Source organism: Amblyomma maculatum, chromosome 6, assembly GCF_055883805.1.
Source record: "Amblyomma maculatum isolate TAMU_Amacu chromosome 6, ASM5588380v1, whole genome shotgun sequence".
Classification (NCBI taxonomy): domain Eukaryota; kingdom Metazoa; phylum Arthropoda; class Arachnida; order Ixodida; family Ixodidae; genus Amblyomma; species Amblyomma maculatum.
Genome location: NC_139349.1, coordinates 29015279 through 29036339, shown reverse-complemented (window position 1 = coordinate 29036339; position 21061 = coordinate 29015279). Strand labels below are relative to the sequence as shown.

Genomic DNA, 21061 nt, shown 5'->3' with positions numbered 1-21061 from the left:
AAACACAATATCCCCAGTGCTATTCGCAGCTTGCTTAGAGAAAGTATTCAGAGACTTGGAATGGGAGCAGTTAAAAATAAGGGTAGATGGAGAATACCTCAATATAATGTGTGATTCACTGATGACATTGCCTTGCTAATTCAGGGGATGAACTGCAAAGAATGATTGATGACCTAGACAGGAAAAACAGAAAGGTAGGCTTGAAAACCAATATGCAGAAGACTAACATATAACTAAGGTAATGTTCAAGAGCCTCTGGAAGGAACAGCAGTTCGCAATAGGTAGCGAAGCACTGGAAGTAGCAGGCGAATATGTCTACTTAGGACAGGTAGTAACCGCAGATCCGGACCACGAAAGGGAAAGAACTAGGAGAATAAAATTGGGGTGGAGCGCATTTGGCAAGCACTCCCAGATTATGACTAGCAGTTTACCGGTATCGCTCAAGAGGAAATTGTATATCAGTTGCATCATACCTGTGCTCACCTATGGGGCTAAAACGTGGAGTCTAACGAAAAGGGTTCTACCCAAGATGGGGGCGACGCAGAGAACTATGAAACGGAAAATTGTGGGTGTAAGAGATAGGAAGCGTGTACAGTAGAGAAATAACTTGAGTAAGGACTTTCTAGTCTAAATCAAGAAATGAGCATGGGCAGGGTATGTAGTGCGAAGAGAAATCGATGGTTGCTAAGAGTAACCAACTGAATTCCAAAGGAATGAAAGCGCAGCAGGGGGCGACAAAACATTAGAGGGGTGGATGAGGTTACGAATTTCGCAGAGGCCGAACGGATGTATCTAGCCCAGGACCGGACTGATTGTAGGAAAATGGGAGAGGCCATCGCCCTGCAGTAGGTATAGTCTGGCTGATGATGATGATGTTTATTTTGCACTCATTTTACAGGTCCTTATTGTAGATCGATAAGCAATCGTATTACCTATACTTAATTAGACGTTTTATCTAATTCGACACAAATCCTGCGTTCTTTACATTTTGTGAGCTCTCGCAATGTCTCTACAACTTTCCGCCGGATTTGACGTCATCATCCAAGTTTTTTCGTTTTTTTGACCAAAATTCTTCAGTGACCTTAAGTATTAATTGCTCTTAATTGCGCATTCTTAATCTTAACTAGACACAAATCAGGCGTTTCTAGCCCAATTTTGACGTTTTTTGTATTATTTCGACGTCCGAGCTGATTTCACATCTCGTGACAATACTGTTACGGGGCGGCAAGCCCATGAAGAGAGACAGAATATGACTGATGGCGATGGTAGGCGACATTTTAATGAAAGATGGCGGACCTAGCGCGAGCGCGCCTGCCCACGCCGTGCCCGCTTCTTCTCCATTGCCCGTAACACTACTCGGAGCCACCGAGCAATCGTCCCAATCGGTGGACGAAGAACTCAAAGTCGATCAGATTTATGACATGACGATGATGTGTGGATCGGCGAAGACAGAAGAGAAAGAAGGTAACGGTTCGCCGCCATGATGACCGATGAAGCCTGACCCAGGAAGATTTTGCTGCTATGGTCGTCAGGATTTGAAGGCTAGGTCCCAGGCGTGCATCAAGCGGCACAGGCGGGGGTGATGTCTACACGTGTAGTGTTGCATTGAGTCGGTGGGTTCGTTTGGTCGGAGTCTTGGGTTGGTCGACTCCTTTGGTCATGCACTGTATCTTGTGATGTGTTCTCAAGTGTTCGTGGCGTCTCGGGTCGGTGGGGTTTTAACGTCGGCCTGCTTGTCTTTGTGGTCAGAGCGTGGGACTGGAGAATGGGGGACTGGAAATTCGATGGAGAACGGTGATGTCACGTCGGGTCCGGCAGGCTTGGGAACCGCCAGGCGATGCGTCGTCCCAGGAATCCGCTGCCGACAGCACAAGAAGACACAGGGCGCCGAAACTACGGGCCAGGATAATGAGTTATGATGACGTATTCCGCGCCTCCAACCAAAATGTTACGAGGCGGCAAGCCGATGAAAAGAGACAGAACGTGACCAATGGCGATGGTAGATGATGTTTTAATGAACAATTGCGGACCTAGCGTGAGCGCGCCTGTCCACGCCAGTGCCCGCTTCTTCATCCCCAGTAACAATATCAACGTCCAGCGCTATTTCAACGTAAATTTGGCATTTGTGGCTTTAGGAAATTGCCAGGCGCAGGGCCTCTTGTTCATCCGCATTTGGGCTGCGGATGTAGGACTCCCAGGTAATTTTGATCAAGGGGATCAGTTTCCTTAGCTCCCGGAGAATCGGGGCATTGCCAGATTAGATGATTTTGACTCAAAGGTACGTTGCAGAGATTGCAAGCCTCTGGGTCACCTGTCAACTCATTATGCAGAGTAACATGAGGAAAGAAACGATTGGCGTAAATTTTGCGTCAGGCTCTGCATTCTGAGGCTATTAGGGACCTATCTGGTGGTGGATAGATCCTTCTGTTTAGTCTGGGAGTCTCAGAGAGGTCCTTGTAGGTGATGAGGGGGTCTTTGTCTCTGGGTAGCGGAGTTTCTATGGCCGCTCGGGTGTATACATGTTCCATGGTGCCGCCGTCCGGCATACGACGGACTCCACGCCATGAAAGACTGACCAGTGAGCGTGCTCGCTTCTCTCACGTAACCCTATGTCACGGCTTGCGTCTCGGTGGAGCGGCCTTGCGCTCCTCGCATGCAGGCAGCAGTGCGCGAGCACAGAGAAAAAAAATTCATGGGTTGCGCTCCTGTCTGATGCCCCGCAAAGCGCATGCTGACAAGAGACAAAGGATTCCATTTTTTTTTTTAATTTTTCAATGCACCAGGTGTCGCAGCTAAGCACGACCTCCTGCAAAACTTTACGATGTTTCAGTTGATGTGTTACTTGTATGTTTGAATGGGTGTATCAAAAAAAATCTTGAACATTCTGGCGACCCATTCCTTTATTGATGACAGAGTTAATTATATATGTTCCTATAGGTTTATTCGATTTCGCTGACTGCCATGAATAATATTATAGAAGTATGCATTTATGTTGAGCTCGGATACTGGCTTGATATATACTCGTACCCATTTGTTGTTCCCTAACACGCACGGTGTTTATACTAAGGCTGAGATAAGAAGGCGTTCCAACTCCGAACTGCTGCGAGAGGTCGCAACACTAAATGCGGAATATAAGAGATGGGGAATTTTTTCGTTTATCTGAGGTATTGAAGTAATGCTATTCTCTAGTAGTAGATTTGGAATTTCACTCCCATTCATTTCGGAGCTACGCAAAGAGTACCTCGTTGCAAACAGTTAAGCTGGTAGTTTTTCTCGCAAACGTAAGCTAGAGATGATACTTAATAAGGCGGAAACTTAGGCGAGTTGGAAAGCATTTGAAATCATATTTGCTAGCGCTTCTTTAACACAGAAGGGCCATTAGACGAAGGAGGAACACATAAGAACAGGACGGATGCTAGCTTTCTTTAGGAACTAACACAGTATAAAAGACCGGGGCCCATTGTACTAGAAATGATACATAATAAGGCGGAAAGTTGGGCGAGTTGGAAAGCATTTGAAATCATATTTGCTGGCGCTTCTTTAACACAGAAGGGACATTAAAGGAAAAAGGAACACTTGAGAACAGGACCTCCTAAAAACTAGCGTCTGTCCTGTTCTTATGTGTTCCTCCTTCGTCTAACGTCCCTTGTGTGTTAAAGAAGCGCTAGCAAATATGATTTCGTAATCTAGAGCTCACATTTTTGTGTGTCTTCAGTTAAGCTGCTTACCAAGAGTAAAATAACTAGAGTTGCATATATATACAACGCTTTAATACTCGCTTCTTATATTCGTATACCCATTTGCTTCCACGCTGTACGCGTGGTGCTTTGCAGTAAACTGTGGAGTTGCGTACAGCTACTGGAGCTAAGATGGCAAAGCATTCCAGCCCCAAAGCACAAGAGACTGACAACAAACGCCAATTTTATTTCATTTTGCAATATGCAGGGCATCACAGCTAACCTCGACGTGGCCTTATACGTCACAGCGATCACTGGGCTGTTGAAACCGAAACCCCCATAATAGGTAAGTAAAAAAATTTGATCATAAATTACTCAGCAATTGTACGCGAACATCACATGGTGACCCGTCTACATAATGTCTTGCACATTATTACAAAGGATAAAACTCAAGCCCAAGAATTTTAAGAGGCCATTGCAGAAACTTCATTGGGAAAATGCGAGAGCATTAGCGCTGCTGTGAGGTGGCTCTTTTAATCGACAACTTTCTGCATCTACTTACCCACTTCATAAAGTTTGACCAGTGCTCTTCAATCTCTGATGCTACCACTCGACGATGTATAATGGAGCAATGCTGATTTGTTGGCACATTTCCAATAAAAGCTGGAACCAAGAATTGAATTCCCTGACAGCACTCAAGCTTTAAAATAACCTTTCGCAGAGGGGGGAGTAAACACTCGGCACACTGACCCTTTGTTTTATACCTTTATGAAATATTAGTAAATGGCGAAGTAGGTTTCTAGATGCTACATGCACCCAAAAAATTTGAAGAAGACTCCTGTGGAATATTGCTCTACAAGATCACGCAGATCTGCGAGGTCACAAATACAGCCTCCAACACTGCTCAGCAAGAAGCTACAAGAGCAACAACAAAGTACCAAATGCACACAACTTTAATGCAGAACTTGTATGTTCACATTAAATCAATACAGTAGAACCCCTCTACAGGAAAGTCACTGGGACCGACAAAAAGCTTTACTATATCAGGGTCTTTACTATAACAAATGTTGGGGATGACATGGTTCTAAAAATACTGCCTGGTAATTAAATGGCTGATTACTGAACATGTCTTGTTGCTTAATGAAAAAAATCAGTAAAATACCTTCCATCTCTTTGTGCTATTTTTTCAGTAATAAATAGCTTTTTGTTTACATCTTGTGGAAGTGCCCTACCTCTTGAACATGAGAGCAATGTGGCTACAAATACAACTGAGTTTGATTTCATGTGAAAACCAAAGCCTTTCATGAACACAGCGTTAATTTTTGCTGTTTCTGTGAGTAAGAAGGCAATAGATGAGAAATGCGCGTGGCAGTCAAGCACTGCAAAACTGCACACAGAGCCTCCAGTTCTTGCCACCGCTGCCTCGTGCTGAGAGTGCTGCAAATGTTTGGCCATTTCTTTCCTTTTTTTCTCGCACTTTTATTCTCCTTTCCTTTCTGAAAGGACCACGCCACCCTCTTGCTATGTTTGTAGACAGCTTTACTTTTTGTTTCCTACACTGCTTGCTTTCCCTCATGGCTCCAAGGCCTACGTAAAGTTGGCTACTCCTGAATGCTGCTAAGCCTGGTGGTAAAGCCATTTAAAACAACACTCTGTGTTATTTTCTTCTTTAATTGCCTCGCTATTCTAAGCAGCGCACGTGCGGCGACGTCATTCCATAGGAAGTTGCCGCCGCGTCCAGACACACTTTACTATAGCCAATTTTTACGAAAAATGTATTTACTATAAAAGGAGAAAAATGTAGTCATCTACGGAAGATGAACTGCGACTTCGCTTTCACTTATCCAAGTTTATTATAGCGGGGCTCTACTCTACAATGGGCTCAACTTGTATATTGGCCTCTGTGAACGGTGTACCAGAGATGTCAGTGAGGCATTAATGAAGAAAGCTTGCTCATCAAATTTTGATAATCTTTTTGCAATTTATAGCAGGCACAGTTTTACAGGTTTGAATGTCTATTAGTCGAGGGTCATTCAGATAATGGAAACAAGTTACCCAATCCTAATAGCACAAAAATTATCAGCTGAAACCAGCAGATCCTATTTCAGAACAAGCAAGACACCAATTGGGACCAGCAACTCCTGCTGCTGGTACCAGCTGACCAGACAAGACTATTAGTAACATCCAGCTGCAAATATCTAATACCAGGTGTCTTAATGTAAGTATTAAGTATATAAAACAGTTCACCAGCTTATCCAGCATGATTACCCTGTGTTTTCAAGTCAACTCAAGTCAACAACAACAGTATTGTAATGCCATCGAGGCCGCTCATACATCAAAAGGCCCACATAAAGCTATTCTGGTTCATTTATGCTGAAACAGCCAGTTCTATATATGGATGCTGGTAAACTGTCTATGCACCAGCTTCCAATAGAATCAAACAATTGTCAAAAAAAAATTTCTACTGGGTAAAAATTTATTGCAAATGTTTACAAACAGTGCCAGGCAGCCAACTGTGTACAGTCTGAGAGAGTACAGTGGTTTTCAGAAGTTTTATGTTACTTTAAGTGAGACAAGAGCCCCCCCCCCCCCCCTCCCCCCCCCTCCTCCCTTCCTGACATCCAGTAGGGCCATACATCTATGCATCTAGGGCACCAGGACTACAACAGCAAGCACACCGGGCCCAATCAATGAGTGTACTATTCACACAAAGCAAGAGATTTGCAAAAGGTGCTCATAACCACAGGCCCACTGTCAATACTACCCATTATATTAGTGTTGACATTAACTCAACAACAAGCCTTAACAGGTTCTGTGGCCCTGCCTCGAAAACTGTAAAAGAGAACTTTTCGGTCGTAGCATCTCTGTTTTATTCAAGGAAGATAGTTACGGACAGTTGGCCTGTTGCAGAACATGTTCGAAGCTTATTGCAATAAACAGCATTAAATCCATTACATTTTGCCATATCGCATATGCCATAAAAAAAACAGCAGTCAGACCCATCGCAGTAAGTACCAATTTAACTGCATAAACAGTAAATAAAAACTGTGTTGACTGTGTTCTCAATACAGAACTTTTGAGGGTAGTATCACTCTGTTGCGCTCACATGAGCTAGTGTATTCAGACAATGTGCTCAATGGACCCCTGGTTCTGGCACCCACAGAGACGTGCTGTATGGACTTAGAACTTGCTTCAAGGATGGAAAATAAAAAGTGCACCTGACAGAAGCTTCGGGCTCCTTTCCCGCTTTTCTGCCTTTCCACCAGGAAGAAACTAGTGCCCATCGAATCGTGAAAGCACTGCCGACAGTACTGAACCCCTTTAGGAAACAGCGCTCACCGTGCATCTACACTGCACTAAACTTTACAGAACTCTCACTCTAGTGCACCGAAATTTGTTTCGCAGAGCAGCCCTTTGGGCTCGACTATACAGTAGGGGAGAAGGACATGAATACTGCTAAGGCTTGAAATATCGCTAACAAGGAATCGTCCTGCCTTTAGAAAATAGAGTAACAAAGCCTCAATGATGTCATTGGGAAGGAAGCGCATGGGGAGATGTTGCCCTGTGATTGCAAGCGGTCACCGGGAACACTTTTTAAAAATTATCTCTAAATTATAGGTTCCACACAAAACACTAAGATTTAACTCGAACACTCACAAAGACCCCCTCTATGGATTTCATGTATTAGTATACTACTGCAAGAACTATTTCAGGGGCACTTTAAGTACATGCAAATGTTCAATGACCAAGCTAATTAACATGCAGGCGGCATTAATGCATTATATTCAACGCTGCCACCAATTAAACACAAACAAGTCACCTGAGAAATAACTCAACATGCTGGCAGCAACATCTAAATATAGGCCACATTCCCAGTCGATTCCCTTCAGTCCGTGGCACCTCATTTTTGTCTACAGGTTCTGCTCTTACTGTGTAGGGGCTAAACACAAGAACCGATGACTAAGGTTTTCATTTGGTTAAAAATTACCCTGAGTGACCACATAAAAGACACCTTGTCAAAGATGTATATGAGGTCAGGGCAAAGGGAATAGCAGCAACACTGAGGGCTTTGCTAGACCTTATAGATAGACTAACTCAGAGCACTGTACTAAACAACATAACTCTAGCACTGACACAAAAATCCTGCCGGAGCAGCACCCATAAAACTATGATCTACTACACTCTGCTTATTCCACAGAACTGCACATAATACCTACAGAATACCTATATACATAATACCTATCACGCCAATAAAGAGGAAAATGGAATGGGCTCAGACTCTAGTGTATGTATTGGCTTTGGTATTTCTGCAGTGTTGCAAGCAGCCGGCTATCTCTCTCTCCGGCAATTTCTCATGAACTGCCTTGCAAGCAGCATCATGCACACTACCTAACCAGAGTAAAACAAAGCGATGTAATACACGCCCCAGCTGCCCATTTATGTCATCATACCTTAACCGGATGCAACATATGGAGCTCACTAAGAACAGTCACTCCGTTGTCTGCAACAGTTCAAAACGAAATGAAAACATTCAGTCTTGTAACTGACGACGAGGTGATGTGGTCCAATGCCCACGTGGTAAGTGAGGAATTTATGGTCTATTGCACTTCTAACTAGCTGCGTAACAGTAGTATTATATTGTGAAAAGCCTGCTACTCCTGGACTGCTCTTCTCAGTAAGGTAAGAGCAAGTTGACATCAAAAAAAGAAAAGGAGAAAAAGCTGGAATCACAGGAAACTGCAGCCTCGTGCACATGATGGCTATAACAGCCTAGGAACCAACCACTGGAGAAAGGCTACAAATGAAGGTTTAGCACGGGCAAGCAGGCCAGTGCACTGAAATTCAGTCAACAACACGTTTCTTTAGGCCGACCGACAGGCAGCACATGCGTAGCGCAAACTTTATTATGCGGCGAATGCCAGTTCAACAGCATCGGCACTGACCGAATGTGCTCCACATACATACAAGAGCAGCCACCTGCTTTTCTGTTTATGAACAAGACCAGAACCGGCGCCTGTGCCGCAGCACAGCTCGCTCTAAAATGTATTCCCATCTTGAAAGCAGCATAGAATGATTTATGGCACTGTTGCATTTCATCTCTCCCAAAGACTGCTAAGTGCATATGCTATAATGCTGCTGGGATAAAAAAAACCCTGGTGGTCCTGAGACTCGTGGGGACTGGGAGCAGGTGCATTCACTCAAAGACGACTGGTGAAGAAACTGGTGCACTGCTGTCACACAGCAAACGCCAGTCACAAACATCACTTCAAAGCTCGTTCTCACTCTATAATTTTACATGCAACATCTTATTTCTTTCTGGCACTAAGTATGTGACCTCGGTGAAGAAAGACATGCCTCAAAACACTGAGGATATAACTAGCTGTGTTACGTATGACCCTTTCCGCAATTGTCAAGTTGCTTTTGCCACACTGCTTCCTGCCTTAATAATGGCTAGGTGGTGGTGACGTGCATGTTAAAGTTGAGTTAGCCTTCCACCGCTAATATTGCCACTTCTCTGCTGGTACCTCATGGCAGAAAGGGAATGTACTGTTGGCCACATTTCTAAATGCATCGAGCAAGCATCGACTGCCCTGCACAATGGCACCAAGGCAGCAGACCCTGGTTGTGTTCACAGGTAGTGTCTCGAAAGCGTTTGTTTTGAACTAAATTACTGTGCTGAAATCGTGGGTCCTCTACAATTAGTATTTTGTAAGTAACAATTGCAACTGGTTTCTTGGGTACATTAGGCTGTTTACCACACATGTGTACCCTCTTCAGATATCAACCACATGATATGCAATGAACAAAAACAAGTGGTCACAGTTTCCTGGGGCTCCAACGCATACCATCCAATTACAAGAGGGGCTGCTTTGCAATAATTAGAACAGCTCCATCAGATGATGCTCATTTGAACAGCCGGAATTGTGGGCCCTTTTGTCTTCGAGCATAGAAGCGCCGGGCGATCAATGCTAATGCCATACTTTTAAAAAAGTGCTCAACTCCAAGTGCTGTCCCATAAGGCCAAAATCTTGTAAAGACTTCAAACGACAAGTTTTACCACCACACATCTTGGTTCGTGTAACTTCGGAGAGCATAATGTGGACAACATTATGCAATGGCACATTCCACCTCCCGACGTTGCACACCAAAAGCACCTTGCTCAGCACACGAGGATAGAGCACTAGAAATGCTCAAGAATGAAGCAGTGCATGCAGCTCATAGCCTATACCAATCGCATTTATGCATTACCTCGAGTTTCATCTTAAGCGCAGACAGTATTGTCACCAGAGCACTGCTGACGCATTGCACTTCATAAAACAAGCACCATTACGTATTCCATTTTAAAGAGCTACTTTTTTTAGTTTTAGCCATTATAAGGGTGCACCCCGCAGTGGTGAAGCCGGTTTAACAGTAACGCAAAGGGCCCATAACACATTTAAGTTATTTTGAGATTATGGGCATGTGCAAAGCCAAGCAGCCCAAAGGCTGCTTACGAGAAGCACTTCCCTGCAACACACCGGCACTTACTCAACTGTGGCACACATCACACCCGGTGCGTGGTTACCCGAACGCGTGCAGGCGATGCCTGTGGACGCCACTCAGGCATGCCTCTAGCGCAGGTACTTCTGGATCAGCAGCAGCAGGGTGCGATTGGGCAAAACCATAGTGTGCTCCAAGGGCTCATTGGTCATAGGACTGGTCTCCTTTCCACTCTCCAACCAGCGGTTGATGGCTGTCCGCTCGTAGCTGTAACCATCTGTGCAGCCAGAGCACAAAAGGATTACGCTCTTCCCACAGCAACGCAGCACAGCTGTGTGGTTGCAAACGACTGATAATGCCAAATGCCACTGCACCGCAAATGCAAAAGTCAAAGCAGCCACAAATGTGAAACAAGTGAAATGTGAAACAATGCATGACATGACGCCACAGCCTCCACCTACAACCCCTATTTTCCCCTGTCGCTTTTTGTCTGGTCTGGTTCAGTGCACACTGTAGTACATCACTTTTACTAGTTAGCATCAATCAGCTAACTTTTTTTCCAATTTTTAGACATTTTCCCCTAAATTGGGGAACAGATGAGTCAAGGACCTTTCCATGACAGTATTCTCAAGAGGGCCCCAAAATTCACAGTATGAAAAAAAAAAAAAGAAAAAAAAACAGCAACAAAGCTACGAATCTATACGCAACACATGCTTTATGCATCTTTTTTTTCCTCAGTTTGCAGTTTTTCCCACTAAGCAAGTTTTGAAGTGTGTCAGCACAAACACAGTTTGCCTTCTCTGTGCGAGTGCAATTGAACCACATCATAAAAAATGTGTACAGTCAGATGCACTTATAACAATATTGAAGTGCCAGCTATGCATTACTGTTATAACCAATAATTATTATGATAGAGGCATGCCAGAAAGATGAAAAAGCTCTGAGAATTTAATGGCATGCAGGTAGCTCACAATGTTGATTTCCTTGCAGGAAAAAAAAATCTGTATCAGTGAACTGTGACTGTTTCATGGCATACTTAAGTTCACAACTCCCTGCGAGATGCCTATACTACCCATGTGCCCAAGTAAGAGATCTTCAGCAAAAAATGAAGTCTTGGGGGGGACTCCATCATTTGTCAGTTGTCTTTCGCATAGCTTCTTGATCCTCGTCCCTATCAGCACAGCCCAAAGCTGAGAAGACTACCGTGTTGGTGAAATCATTTTTCGCAAATGCTTCATCAACATGCAAGAATTCTTTAAGTCTCAACACGCCGCCATCATCATTACATAGTTGAGAGCTTTGCGAACCTTCACGTCATTGGCATTCTGAATGAAACCCGCTTTCCAGGAGCAATCCTTGACGCGAAATCTGATGAGCTTGCATACAGAACTAAGGGAACAGTGACTGCGGAAAGGAAAGCTTTCCCATTATGAGTGTGGTTCGCATGGTGAAGCATTGCCGTGTTCCAAAGTTGTCTCTCACTGACCAGATTTATTTGTTATAACTAATAATAGCACTATTATAACCAGTTTATTATACCACAGAAAACATGAAAAAGCTGACAATGCCACGTCCGTTCATTGCTATACCCGATATATTGTTCTAAGTGGGTTTGACTGCACTGGGGAGGAGTTTTTGTCCATTCATGACAGGTATCCTATAACCTAAGCTTCTTGCTTTCATTATTTACTGATCTGCCTCTAATCTGACATCCAGTGACTAAGAGCTTCACAAAAGAAAGCTATAGCATGTTGCACAAGCTTAGCAGCTGCATATGTAGCTGTTTAGTTTCACCTGCTTAGTGCACCATGTTACAAAGAACATGACTGTAAGGGCACCCATTTTCGACACTAATTTGCTGCAGAAAAATAATGGTGGCTGCTCACAACTTGAAGTCACAAAAAAATGTTTCATGATAACTGGAGTTTCAATATAAGCAAAGTGCCAAAATTTTCAGGGTATTCATTGTGAACTGCAAAGATCCAGGCTTTCCATCCAGTATGTTATTTTGCAGAACAATCTCAGCACATAAACCTGGTACAAAAGAAGCCTTGTGAAGTGGCACAGCAGCACATGAAATGTGACCACAAATGAATGCACCTTCTTTAAGTGCGTTGTGACAATAAGGCAGCAGAGACCATAGCTGCCTCAAGTGTCTCGAGAGAGGCTTTACATTGTCCCCTTCTTAGGAAAAAGCCTGCCACACAAACTCCATGCACCTGCCCCATGCTCCTGCCATTCTCGGTGTGGGTGGATTCCTACACACTGCAGCCATGAGTAGGTCAGAAGACCTTCTTTATGCATCACTCACAATTAAGGCTACAGGTCCAAGACATTCTAAGAATTTTTTTTTTCTTCCAAATTTTCAACTTGCAATTTTTGCAACGCAGTTGCTGTAGACATGTATAGACTAAAAAAAAAATTTCATTCAAAGAAATTCAAAGCCAGCAAAATAATGTCTTGACCTGCATTATGGTTCCAGGAGTGCAACAAAATAAACAAGGTCAAAATAGGCAAAATAGTCACGAAGAAATCTGTGTAACAAGGTGATCACCCAGTCGGAAAATCGGAACGGAGAAAAATCCTGATAATTCGAGCTATTCCTCAATATGCAGAGCCAACACACGTCACAAAACAATGTCTTTCTTAGGTTACTGCCAGGTGAATTCCAGCAATAAAACTTTAAGTGGACGCAGGTATTGAAAAAATAAATTTTCCTGACATTTTTTTTTGCGAAATTAAAAGCCACGTTTACTCTTAAAGGGACCGCGAAAACATATCTATTAAGCCTATCAAGTGGGCACAAATAATTGGTATTCCATCAGCTACATTCTCAACACAAAAATATTTTAAGCTAGCATCACTAACAACAAGGATGCAGCGATCAAAACGAATGCTCCTCCTCCCCTTCTCAACTCACACAATGACACGCATGCACAAAAACACACAAAAACATTTTGTGTCAGCAGCCACTTCGTTCGGCTCATGCCCCTAGGACGAGCACAATCAGAGAGCACATCCAGATAGCAGAACAGGTGGGAGCAATTAACAATGTGTGGTGAAGTGTCACATTAATTGGCTGTGAGCTGTCACAAGGAGCAATTTTTAAACATTAAATGTAAACTATAAGGTCCATGCGAAGCTTCTGAATCTGACTCGAATACTACTAACAAAGGCCACCTCTATGGATTTGCTGCATTTAAATATGACTACAAATATCTTTTCAGGGTTACTTTAAAACACAGGGCAACCAGACAAATAATGCCTTTTATTCTTGACTGTGCATTTCAATCACGCCTTTAATATGGGACACCACTGTGCTTTTGTAATTCTACCAATTTATTTATTTATTGCTATACCCACAGCACCATGTGGCATTAGAGGCATTACAATGTGGAGCAAAACAAATACTAACACAATCAATAAAAGCACGAAATACAAATAAAAGCAAACAGGCAAGCAACCAAATATACAGTCAAACAATACTTCTACAACCGCTGAAGAAACAAGGGCTTAATACCAATGGACATTCTGCAAAGAGAAAGAAAATACGCAAGTGGTGGCAATGGTAGATATATTACGTGGGAGTTTATCCCATTCGCAAATTGTTTTGGGGAAGGACATCCTGAAGAAGCTTGTTTTACAGGCACGATCAAGACACGATGAGAAGTATATGTTCTGGGACCGCACTGACCGGCAGCCACCACGGGGTCCCGCATGGGCTCCTGGGTGATGGGGCAGAAGAGCTCCTCGGGCAGGGCGGCATCCTCCTCCCCGGCCGGGGGCAGGTGTCGCCACAGCGGGTGCTTCAGGGCCTGCACTTCGCGCAGCAAGCGGGCGCGCGTGCCCAGGGCGTCCACGTGCAGGGCATTGCTCAGCCCCTCGTGGGTCAGGTGCAGCAGCTCCTGACCGTCGATGGCGTGCTCCTCAAAGGCCGCTCGGTGCTGGCCCAGGCCCAGGCCCTCCAGCCACTCACCCACCTGGTCGACCGACCAACGGCCCACAGCCGCCACACCGACTCCCTCCTTCGGCTGCGCCTGTGGCTGTGGCTTCGGCTTCTCTTCGTGCCCTTCCTCCTGTAATCGAGATCAAAGTTCAAACACTCTTTTATAAGGGGGAAGAAAGCTCGGTCAACAAAGGCACACCAAAATAGAATGCAAAGTTCAACAAACTCTTTTTTTTTGTATTCCCCGATATTTTTCATGCCTCCCCTGACTACTTCAATTGAAATTCCCCAATCCCTGAAAAGGAGGAAAAGCATTTCACTGAAACAGCAAACATTGCAATGACAATAGATTTGCTTTTCCTTTTTTGTTTTGAGAAAGTACTCAATTTTTCTTCCTAAAAGAATTCCTGCTTTAGGCTGTGACTTACAATGTGATCATTGCTTCTTCTCCAGCGTTTTAATATAGGTGGCTATCAGTTTCCTTTGAGGTGACTATTGAATGTCTTCCAGTTCTTCAACACTTTTCTTTAATTATGAAGAAGACAGCACAGAGGTATGACATGGTGTGCTATGAGTGATGGAAGGGAAAGAACTGTTCCAGTGTCGTGACACAGGTTTTTCTTGATAGCATAGAGTTATATAAACACATATACTAATTTTTAAGATGAGCAGTATCAAAGCCACCATGAAGCCGCATTTACCTCCACCACTGATGGTGAATACAATGTCTCAAGCCATACGTACAGATATGTCACCCACACACCTACGACAGAGTTCTATGCGAGCAAGCAGCGACCACGAAGTATGCAGTGATCATGCAGTTAAAAATAAGTGGACGCTTGTCCATAAAATGAGGATGGCACAGGGTACGCCGCTACAACAGCACCCGCCTTCCAGCTTTCAAATAAGGCACCGGTGAAAACTGCACTCAATCTCTACTGGGACACAGAAGGTAGCACTATCAGATTGTCATTCTTGAAAAAAAAGTTGGCCCTGGCCTCTTGTGCTATCTGAAGATTCATTGCCGCAGCAAAAGGCACATTTACTGTTGAGAAATTTGGATTTACAAGTCTTCCCATCATTCGAATCAAACTTGTGATGCAAACATAAAAAAGAACTGGCTGCCACCATTTTGAACTGAATGGCAATGCAGCCTCGCCTCTGGATCTGCACTCAGAGATCAATGTCGACACAGACTTTACTTGCAATATCAATCGGTAATGTCACACATGTGTGTGCGTCAACATTGATCGCTAGGCGCAATATCAATATCAATCGATGTGTGGCGACACTCCCATTTTGTTTTTTTCTAGCATATATGGCCCTGCTTTTGGTGGGAGTGGTCTCTTCATGGTACGCTATCGATGCAGCTAACTTCCCCTTGCCCTGTTTCCCTTTAAAGCGTGCTAAGGCCCATGTCCTGACGATCAGTTTTTTGAAGCACTCAACTGTCTATCATTTGGCCAGTGACCAGACATGTTGAAGGTCTGTGCCCTGTACCCATAATCAGGAAAAGAAGACATGGGCCATATGCAAGCCACTCGGAAGTTTGGCCGAGATAATTTCCTCACACACTGTTTCTTGCATCCTCAATCCTGATTGAAGCCTGCAGTTCTCAACCAGCCTATTCTAGTGCTTCCGATTGTTTCACAGCAGTTAAAGGGCATCTTCTGCCATGCCTTCGTTTTCCAACAAAGAATGGTAAACGTAGAGCCTACTTTTTTTCAACCCATCCTGCTGGTCATAACCAGCTCTCAGAGCACTACTTGATGTCATATCTAATTATTCCCAAATCTACAATGACTTTAGTGCTAGATATAGTCTGTCAAAGTTGTCCTTTAAAATGGCTTTTCACTTTTCTGCTGCCTGACACACAGCAACAGTTCTTCACGAGCCGGACATTCCCAGGTCAGCCTGAATCACACAAAGGCTGTATTTCTGCACCAAATACTATTATTATTCATTTTTTCGCATCTCTATTGATTGCCTCTGGATTTAATGCCACAGTCTGCAAGCGACTCTGCTTGTCCACTTCTCAGTCACATCGCAAGCCGCAGGTATAAGCCCCTCAACTATTAAAGGGAACACAGTTTGAGGATTCAGTTAATGATTACACCATAATTACGTTTACCAGGCACACTTTTTTTTCCATTTTTTAACCAGTTTAGCTCTTTCCATACAACATCGAAGGGCCCTTTCAATTTTTCAAATTTATTTTTTTGTGCAAGCTGATTGTTTATTCCCTTTCATCATGGACCTGTACCTGCGGTAAAAGAGCAAAAGAATGACCGGGAGAAAGAACATTAAAAAATACAGCTCATGGTATCAGCCTCACGGCTACGCAGGCCTAAGTGCAGGAGAAATACACTCACTGTGCTGCTGCTGCTGCTTTCGGCCTGGCTCCATACGACCACAGTACGGTCGTTGGAGCCCGTGGCTAGGAACTCTCCGTCACCCGAAAAGGCGCAGCAGGGAACGTAGCGGCTGTGCTTGGTCAACCGCTGCAGCTGCTCACCAGTGCCCTGCGGCCACCATAGCACAAGGGTGCCTCTTCACATCCTTTTTTACAATTTATCACAAAGGGACCAATCGCATCAACTAACGTGAAATTCTTACCGCATTGCGATCGAACCCGAAAACGTGGATTCAATCGCAACATTTCCAAAGGCAAACGTTAAAGTAATGCTTTGCTAATTTCCATATGAGCCTAGCAAAAAACATGCGCTCACGCTAAATTTGTTATGCAAGCAAAAAATGCCAATGGCATCAAGCGATTGTCATGACTTCGCTGTCAACTCTATTTCATGGATGCATCTGCCATTCACTTATAATTCCACACTAGGAGATTAACCAAGACATCATGAGAACCGATCAACTGCGTTAGCTAAAGGGCCTCCTTTGAGGGGGCATTTGCCCCAGCATTTTTTAGTTGTATCCAGCTATAATGAGCTGGCCAATCGGTGGATAAGGGTGCCACACTTCCCCTGACCAAGTATATTTTAATTCCTTCTCTCTCTTTTTTTTTTGCGTATTGCAAAACCTTTCTGATAGTCTTTCGTGCCAAGGTCGACCCCACACACTGCTCTGCTGCTTGGCACTGACATGCATCTAAACGAATGCCTTTAGATGAGAGCGCACTATAAATGTTTAAGCATGTCCAATGATCAAGGTAAGTCGGAATGCAGATAACGAACCCTACCCAAGCAGGAGAAACTGTTGGTGAGCAGGTTTTAATACAATTTCCATAAGGGTGTAAGGTGTGTCCTTGCAGATACTATATGCCGAATTAACTGATTACAAATTGAATAGCTTTAATCTCTGGAGCTTGGAGGTCCGTCCACAAACACTTTTACTCTTTGAAATTAACATCGTAAAATTTACTCTCACCCTCACAAGTACACGAATCTGTCACTGCTTTTCTTAAGAAAAATGTGGGCATAGAAAGGGTGAGCATTTATGGACATAGAATGTTGCACATAGTTAGCTTGGCCTCTGTTTCACGTATTGTCTGCACATTCCCTTTACTACATAAAAGTGGTAGGGAAAATAATGGAATCATAACCAGCTGCTTTTCTGTAATCGTTCACTTACTTTTCTGGGGCTGTAACTGACCACAGAAATCGGTTTCATTTGAGATGAAGTAATAGCAATCAGCAGCGTGCTTGACCGCACTCATTACCATGCCCTTATCTCAGTGTTTACTAAGCCATAAAACCTAGCCTATAACACGCACTCAAGTCACATTTCAGACATTGAGTACTATATTTCAGGGTCAACATATGTAGCATGGAGTAATGAAATCATACATGCTTCAGGAACCATCTCTTTCAAAGGCGTATGAAAGACCTGTTCTTTTTTTTGTACACTGCAAAAATATTCATTAAGCATTAAAGAGACCATCAGGATGTTGTTAGTGTGGGTAGTACTTGAGACAATGATGCCAATAAGATGAATGGTCAGTACTAACGCTTCGACCTCTTGCTACTGAAACATGCATTTCCAACTTATTCTCAAATTAAGTTGTGTCACTGATAAGAATCATCAAAAGTGATTTAGCTCCGCAGCTAAATGAAAACACCATTTTAAAATAAGCCCCAAGTATCCACTAATTTTTGTCTTGTGCACTGGAAACTGCTCTCTGGAAGGCACACTTTCAGCTATAAATTGAGTATAACCCAAATTTGAAGAAATCTGTTCAGGTACCAAATATGAAGTAAAACATGGTTTTACCCATAAATGAAGATCCTTATGTATATCCTGTGCCTGAAGGTATCCCGTAAACTGCGACGAAAAAGTTTAAAGTTTTCAAAACTGCCTCTTGCCTGAAATGTTAGTACCACAAACATATCATATCAACGTATAGCGTTTTTTAATGAAATTTTCTAATCAGCACTGTAAAAAGCGAGTTGTTATCCCAATAACACAAGGTTAATGTAAACAAAAACACAACACTGCAGTCGAAGCTGTTCAGAAGCTCCTAATCCTGTCGAATAAATATGTTCAATGAGTTTACTGCACAAAGAATTGATAAACTCAATGTGCACATGATGAAATGGAATGTGAACAGCAGAGCACATGGTTTTCTGTACAGTCGCTGAAAGCTACAAACAGTCATGGGCGTGGCAGTGCCATAGTTGCGAAATGTGGAAAACAGTATGTACCACATATCTGTCCATTTTGTTGCTCACACATCCTTATGTCTTATCTTAGCAACAGTCAATGCAACCTTAATTAGTTTAACATGGAATAAAAGTGTGGACACATTAGTGTCAGCTGGTGCATAAATTTGCAGGAGGTTAACACTCGGCTGGTGGTACAGCTTTCTGCACAGCTCTTTTAAGCTACAGAATTAAGGCTGACCGCAGCCAAATGTAAAGCAGTGCCATCTGTGTCCCCTGGTGGAAAGAGAAGACTAGGTGCAAGCAACTTCCCCCGAGTCAGATGGCACTAACAAAGAACTGACGCTGCATACTAAGTTTTGATCGATGCCATGCAATATTAGAACATGCGAGGCCAGCTCACCACATCCCACAGCATGGTGGTCTTGTCCCCGGCACTGCGCAAGGGCGAAAAAATGTAAGGCACATGCCGTGCAAGCGGCAGCGGCGCGACGTATACCTGGAGGCTAGAAGCTGACCGCCGGGGGCAAAGCGGCAGCACATGACGTTTCCCGAGTGACCCTCGAACATCCACTGAGGCCAGAGGCTGCAGCGATGCGCCATGCGCACCTGCCAGACGCGTACCAGGTCATCGTTACCGCACGACGCGAGCAGGTAGCTGCTCTCGAGAGTGCCGTGCGCCAGGCTGGCCTCGAACTGCGGGCTGAAGTGGCAACCCGTGGCTCCCAAGTCGTGTGCCTCGGACCGGGTCAGCAGACAGCTGCCATGACCGTAACGGGCGTCCCAGAGCCGCAGATCTCCGGCCGACGAGGCGGACGCGATCAACGCCCCGTCGGGCGAAAAGCTACACGCGGTCACCAGGGCACCGTGGCCGTCAAGGGTCCGCACCAGCGAGCGTGTGGCCACGTCCCACAGCACCAGCGTCTCGTCGTCGCCTCCGGTGGCCAGCAGCGCGCCCGAGGGCGAGAAGCTGCAGCAGCGCAGAGCTGCTTCGCTCGGATGCTGCAGCTGGCCCAGCACCTCGCCGCTCTGTCGAATGACGATCAGTCACCTATCAGGCACTCGAAATCATGCAGACACACAGCCACGAACCGCTTCGACACTGCACTCAGCTCGCTGCTCACCTGAACATTCCAAATGAACACGCTGCCGTCGATGGAACACGACGCGAGGGCCGTGCCCAACGGCGAGAACTGCACTGCGTTCACGCCGTACTTGTGGCCCACTAAAGGCGACGCAGATGACTCGGTGAAAGACCCTGAATCGTACAGCCAGATTCGCACTGTCTTGTCATTCGAGCAAGTGGCCAAAGTGGTGCCCGAAAAGTCGCAGCCCGTCACGTCGCCGGCGTGCGACTCCAGCGTCTGCCGGAGCTTCCATTCGCGAGTCGCCATTTCCACTGAAGCGCCTAATGTTTGACGCCGACCGTCGCTGCCATGGGTACAATTGATAATGCACGCCGCGTCAGATCGTTTTCTTGCGTGCGGCACCGGCCGGTCTCAAGCATCGATTCGCACTTATTCCACATACTTGTGTCGGTCCGTCAGCTTCAGAAGGCGTGGCCCTGTAGTCAGCCCGACGCGGGCGCATGCAGACAAAAACACCGAGACGTCGATTTCAGTGCATCTCTCTACCGAGCAGGACGGTCGAGCGAGGCGCTGAGCAAGGACTTATTATATGCTTCCATCTTTCATGCGACACCGTCTGGCGCACAGCTAACCAGGTCAGATACGTCCAGCTGATGTATTCCACGTGAGAAGTGTTTACTCATTCACGTACGGTCGGACCGGACTCCGCGCGCTTGCTGCCCTCTCGCCTGACGGCTTGGCACGGGAGGGCAAGGCGGCAAGGTGCAAGGTGGAAAGCGTTCGCCGCAGCGGTGCGCGCGCGTAGCGATTGGTCTCGAGCGGTTCTGTGCCGTGTGACGTAAGAAGCGGGAATCATTTGTCGTTCTACGTAGCTAAATGCTAAATCATACCAATCGTGTCGGTGGCTCATGCAGTCGCAAATAAAAGTCCGAAGGACCTAAAGGCCTAAAGCACTAGGAGGACAGGTTTTCTCTAATTTCGTATTGCCCCAGAAGCCGCACTTAGCTCTGACGCAGCAGTCTCAACCGTCTCAACTGTTCGCCGCAAACTTTCATGTTTCAAATGGTGTGGCCAGCGGCGTAAAATGCACTTTTTCGGAAGCAAGTGCATTTTTTTTTAAAATTTACTATTGATTTATTACTGCCAAAGTGCTGACTGTGCAGTCTTGTAATGATATGGTACTGGGGTTATATCACAGACAACACACATACGTCCCAGGGACATCCCAGGGATTCCAATTATGGGAGTTTC

The 21061-nt window shown here is 44.9% G+C and overlaps 1 protein-coding gene across 1 annotated transcript; it reads right to left on the bottom strand.

The window, feature by feature from the left end:
• Positions 1-8534: 8534 nt before the first annotated feature.
• On the bottom strand, positions 8535-20600 carry LOC146185332 (WD repeat, SAM and U-box domain-containing protein 1-like). Its single transcript, XM_084606281.1, has 6 exons — positions 19847-20600; positions 19222-19751; positions 19126-19159; positions 16476-16625; positions 13852-14233; positions 8535-10434 (listed from the first exon to the last, which is right to left on the bottom strand). Exons 1-6 carry the CDS (start codon positions 20114-20116, stop codon positions 10289-10291), a joined length of 1512 nt encoding a protein of 503 aa, XP_084462407.1. The 5' UTR covers positions 20117-20600; the 3' UTR covers positions 8535-10288.
• Positions 20601-21061: the final 461 nt, after the last annotated feature.

What these genes read in the sequence shown, in the direction of transcription:
- LOC146185332 (XM_084606281.1), bottom strand. Translation starts at nt 20,116, where the DNA reads ATGGCGACTCGCGAATGGAAGCTCCGGCAGACGCTGGAGTCGCACGCC. An exon ending in GGTCAGCTTCTAGCCTCCAG is followed by an intron (nt 19,160 to 19,221) that starts GTATACGTCGCG and finishes GCCCTTGCGCAG; the next exon opens with TGCCGGGGACAAGACCACCA. An exon ending in AAAGCAGCAGCAGCAGCACA is followed by an intron (nt 14,234 to 16,475) that starts GTGAGTGTATTT and finishes TCTCGATTACAG; the next exon opens with GAGGAAGGGCACGAAGAGAA.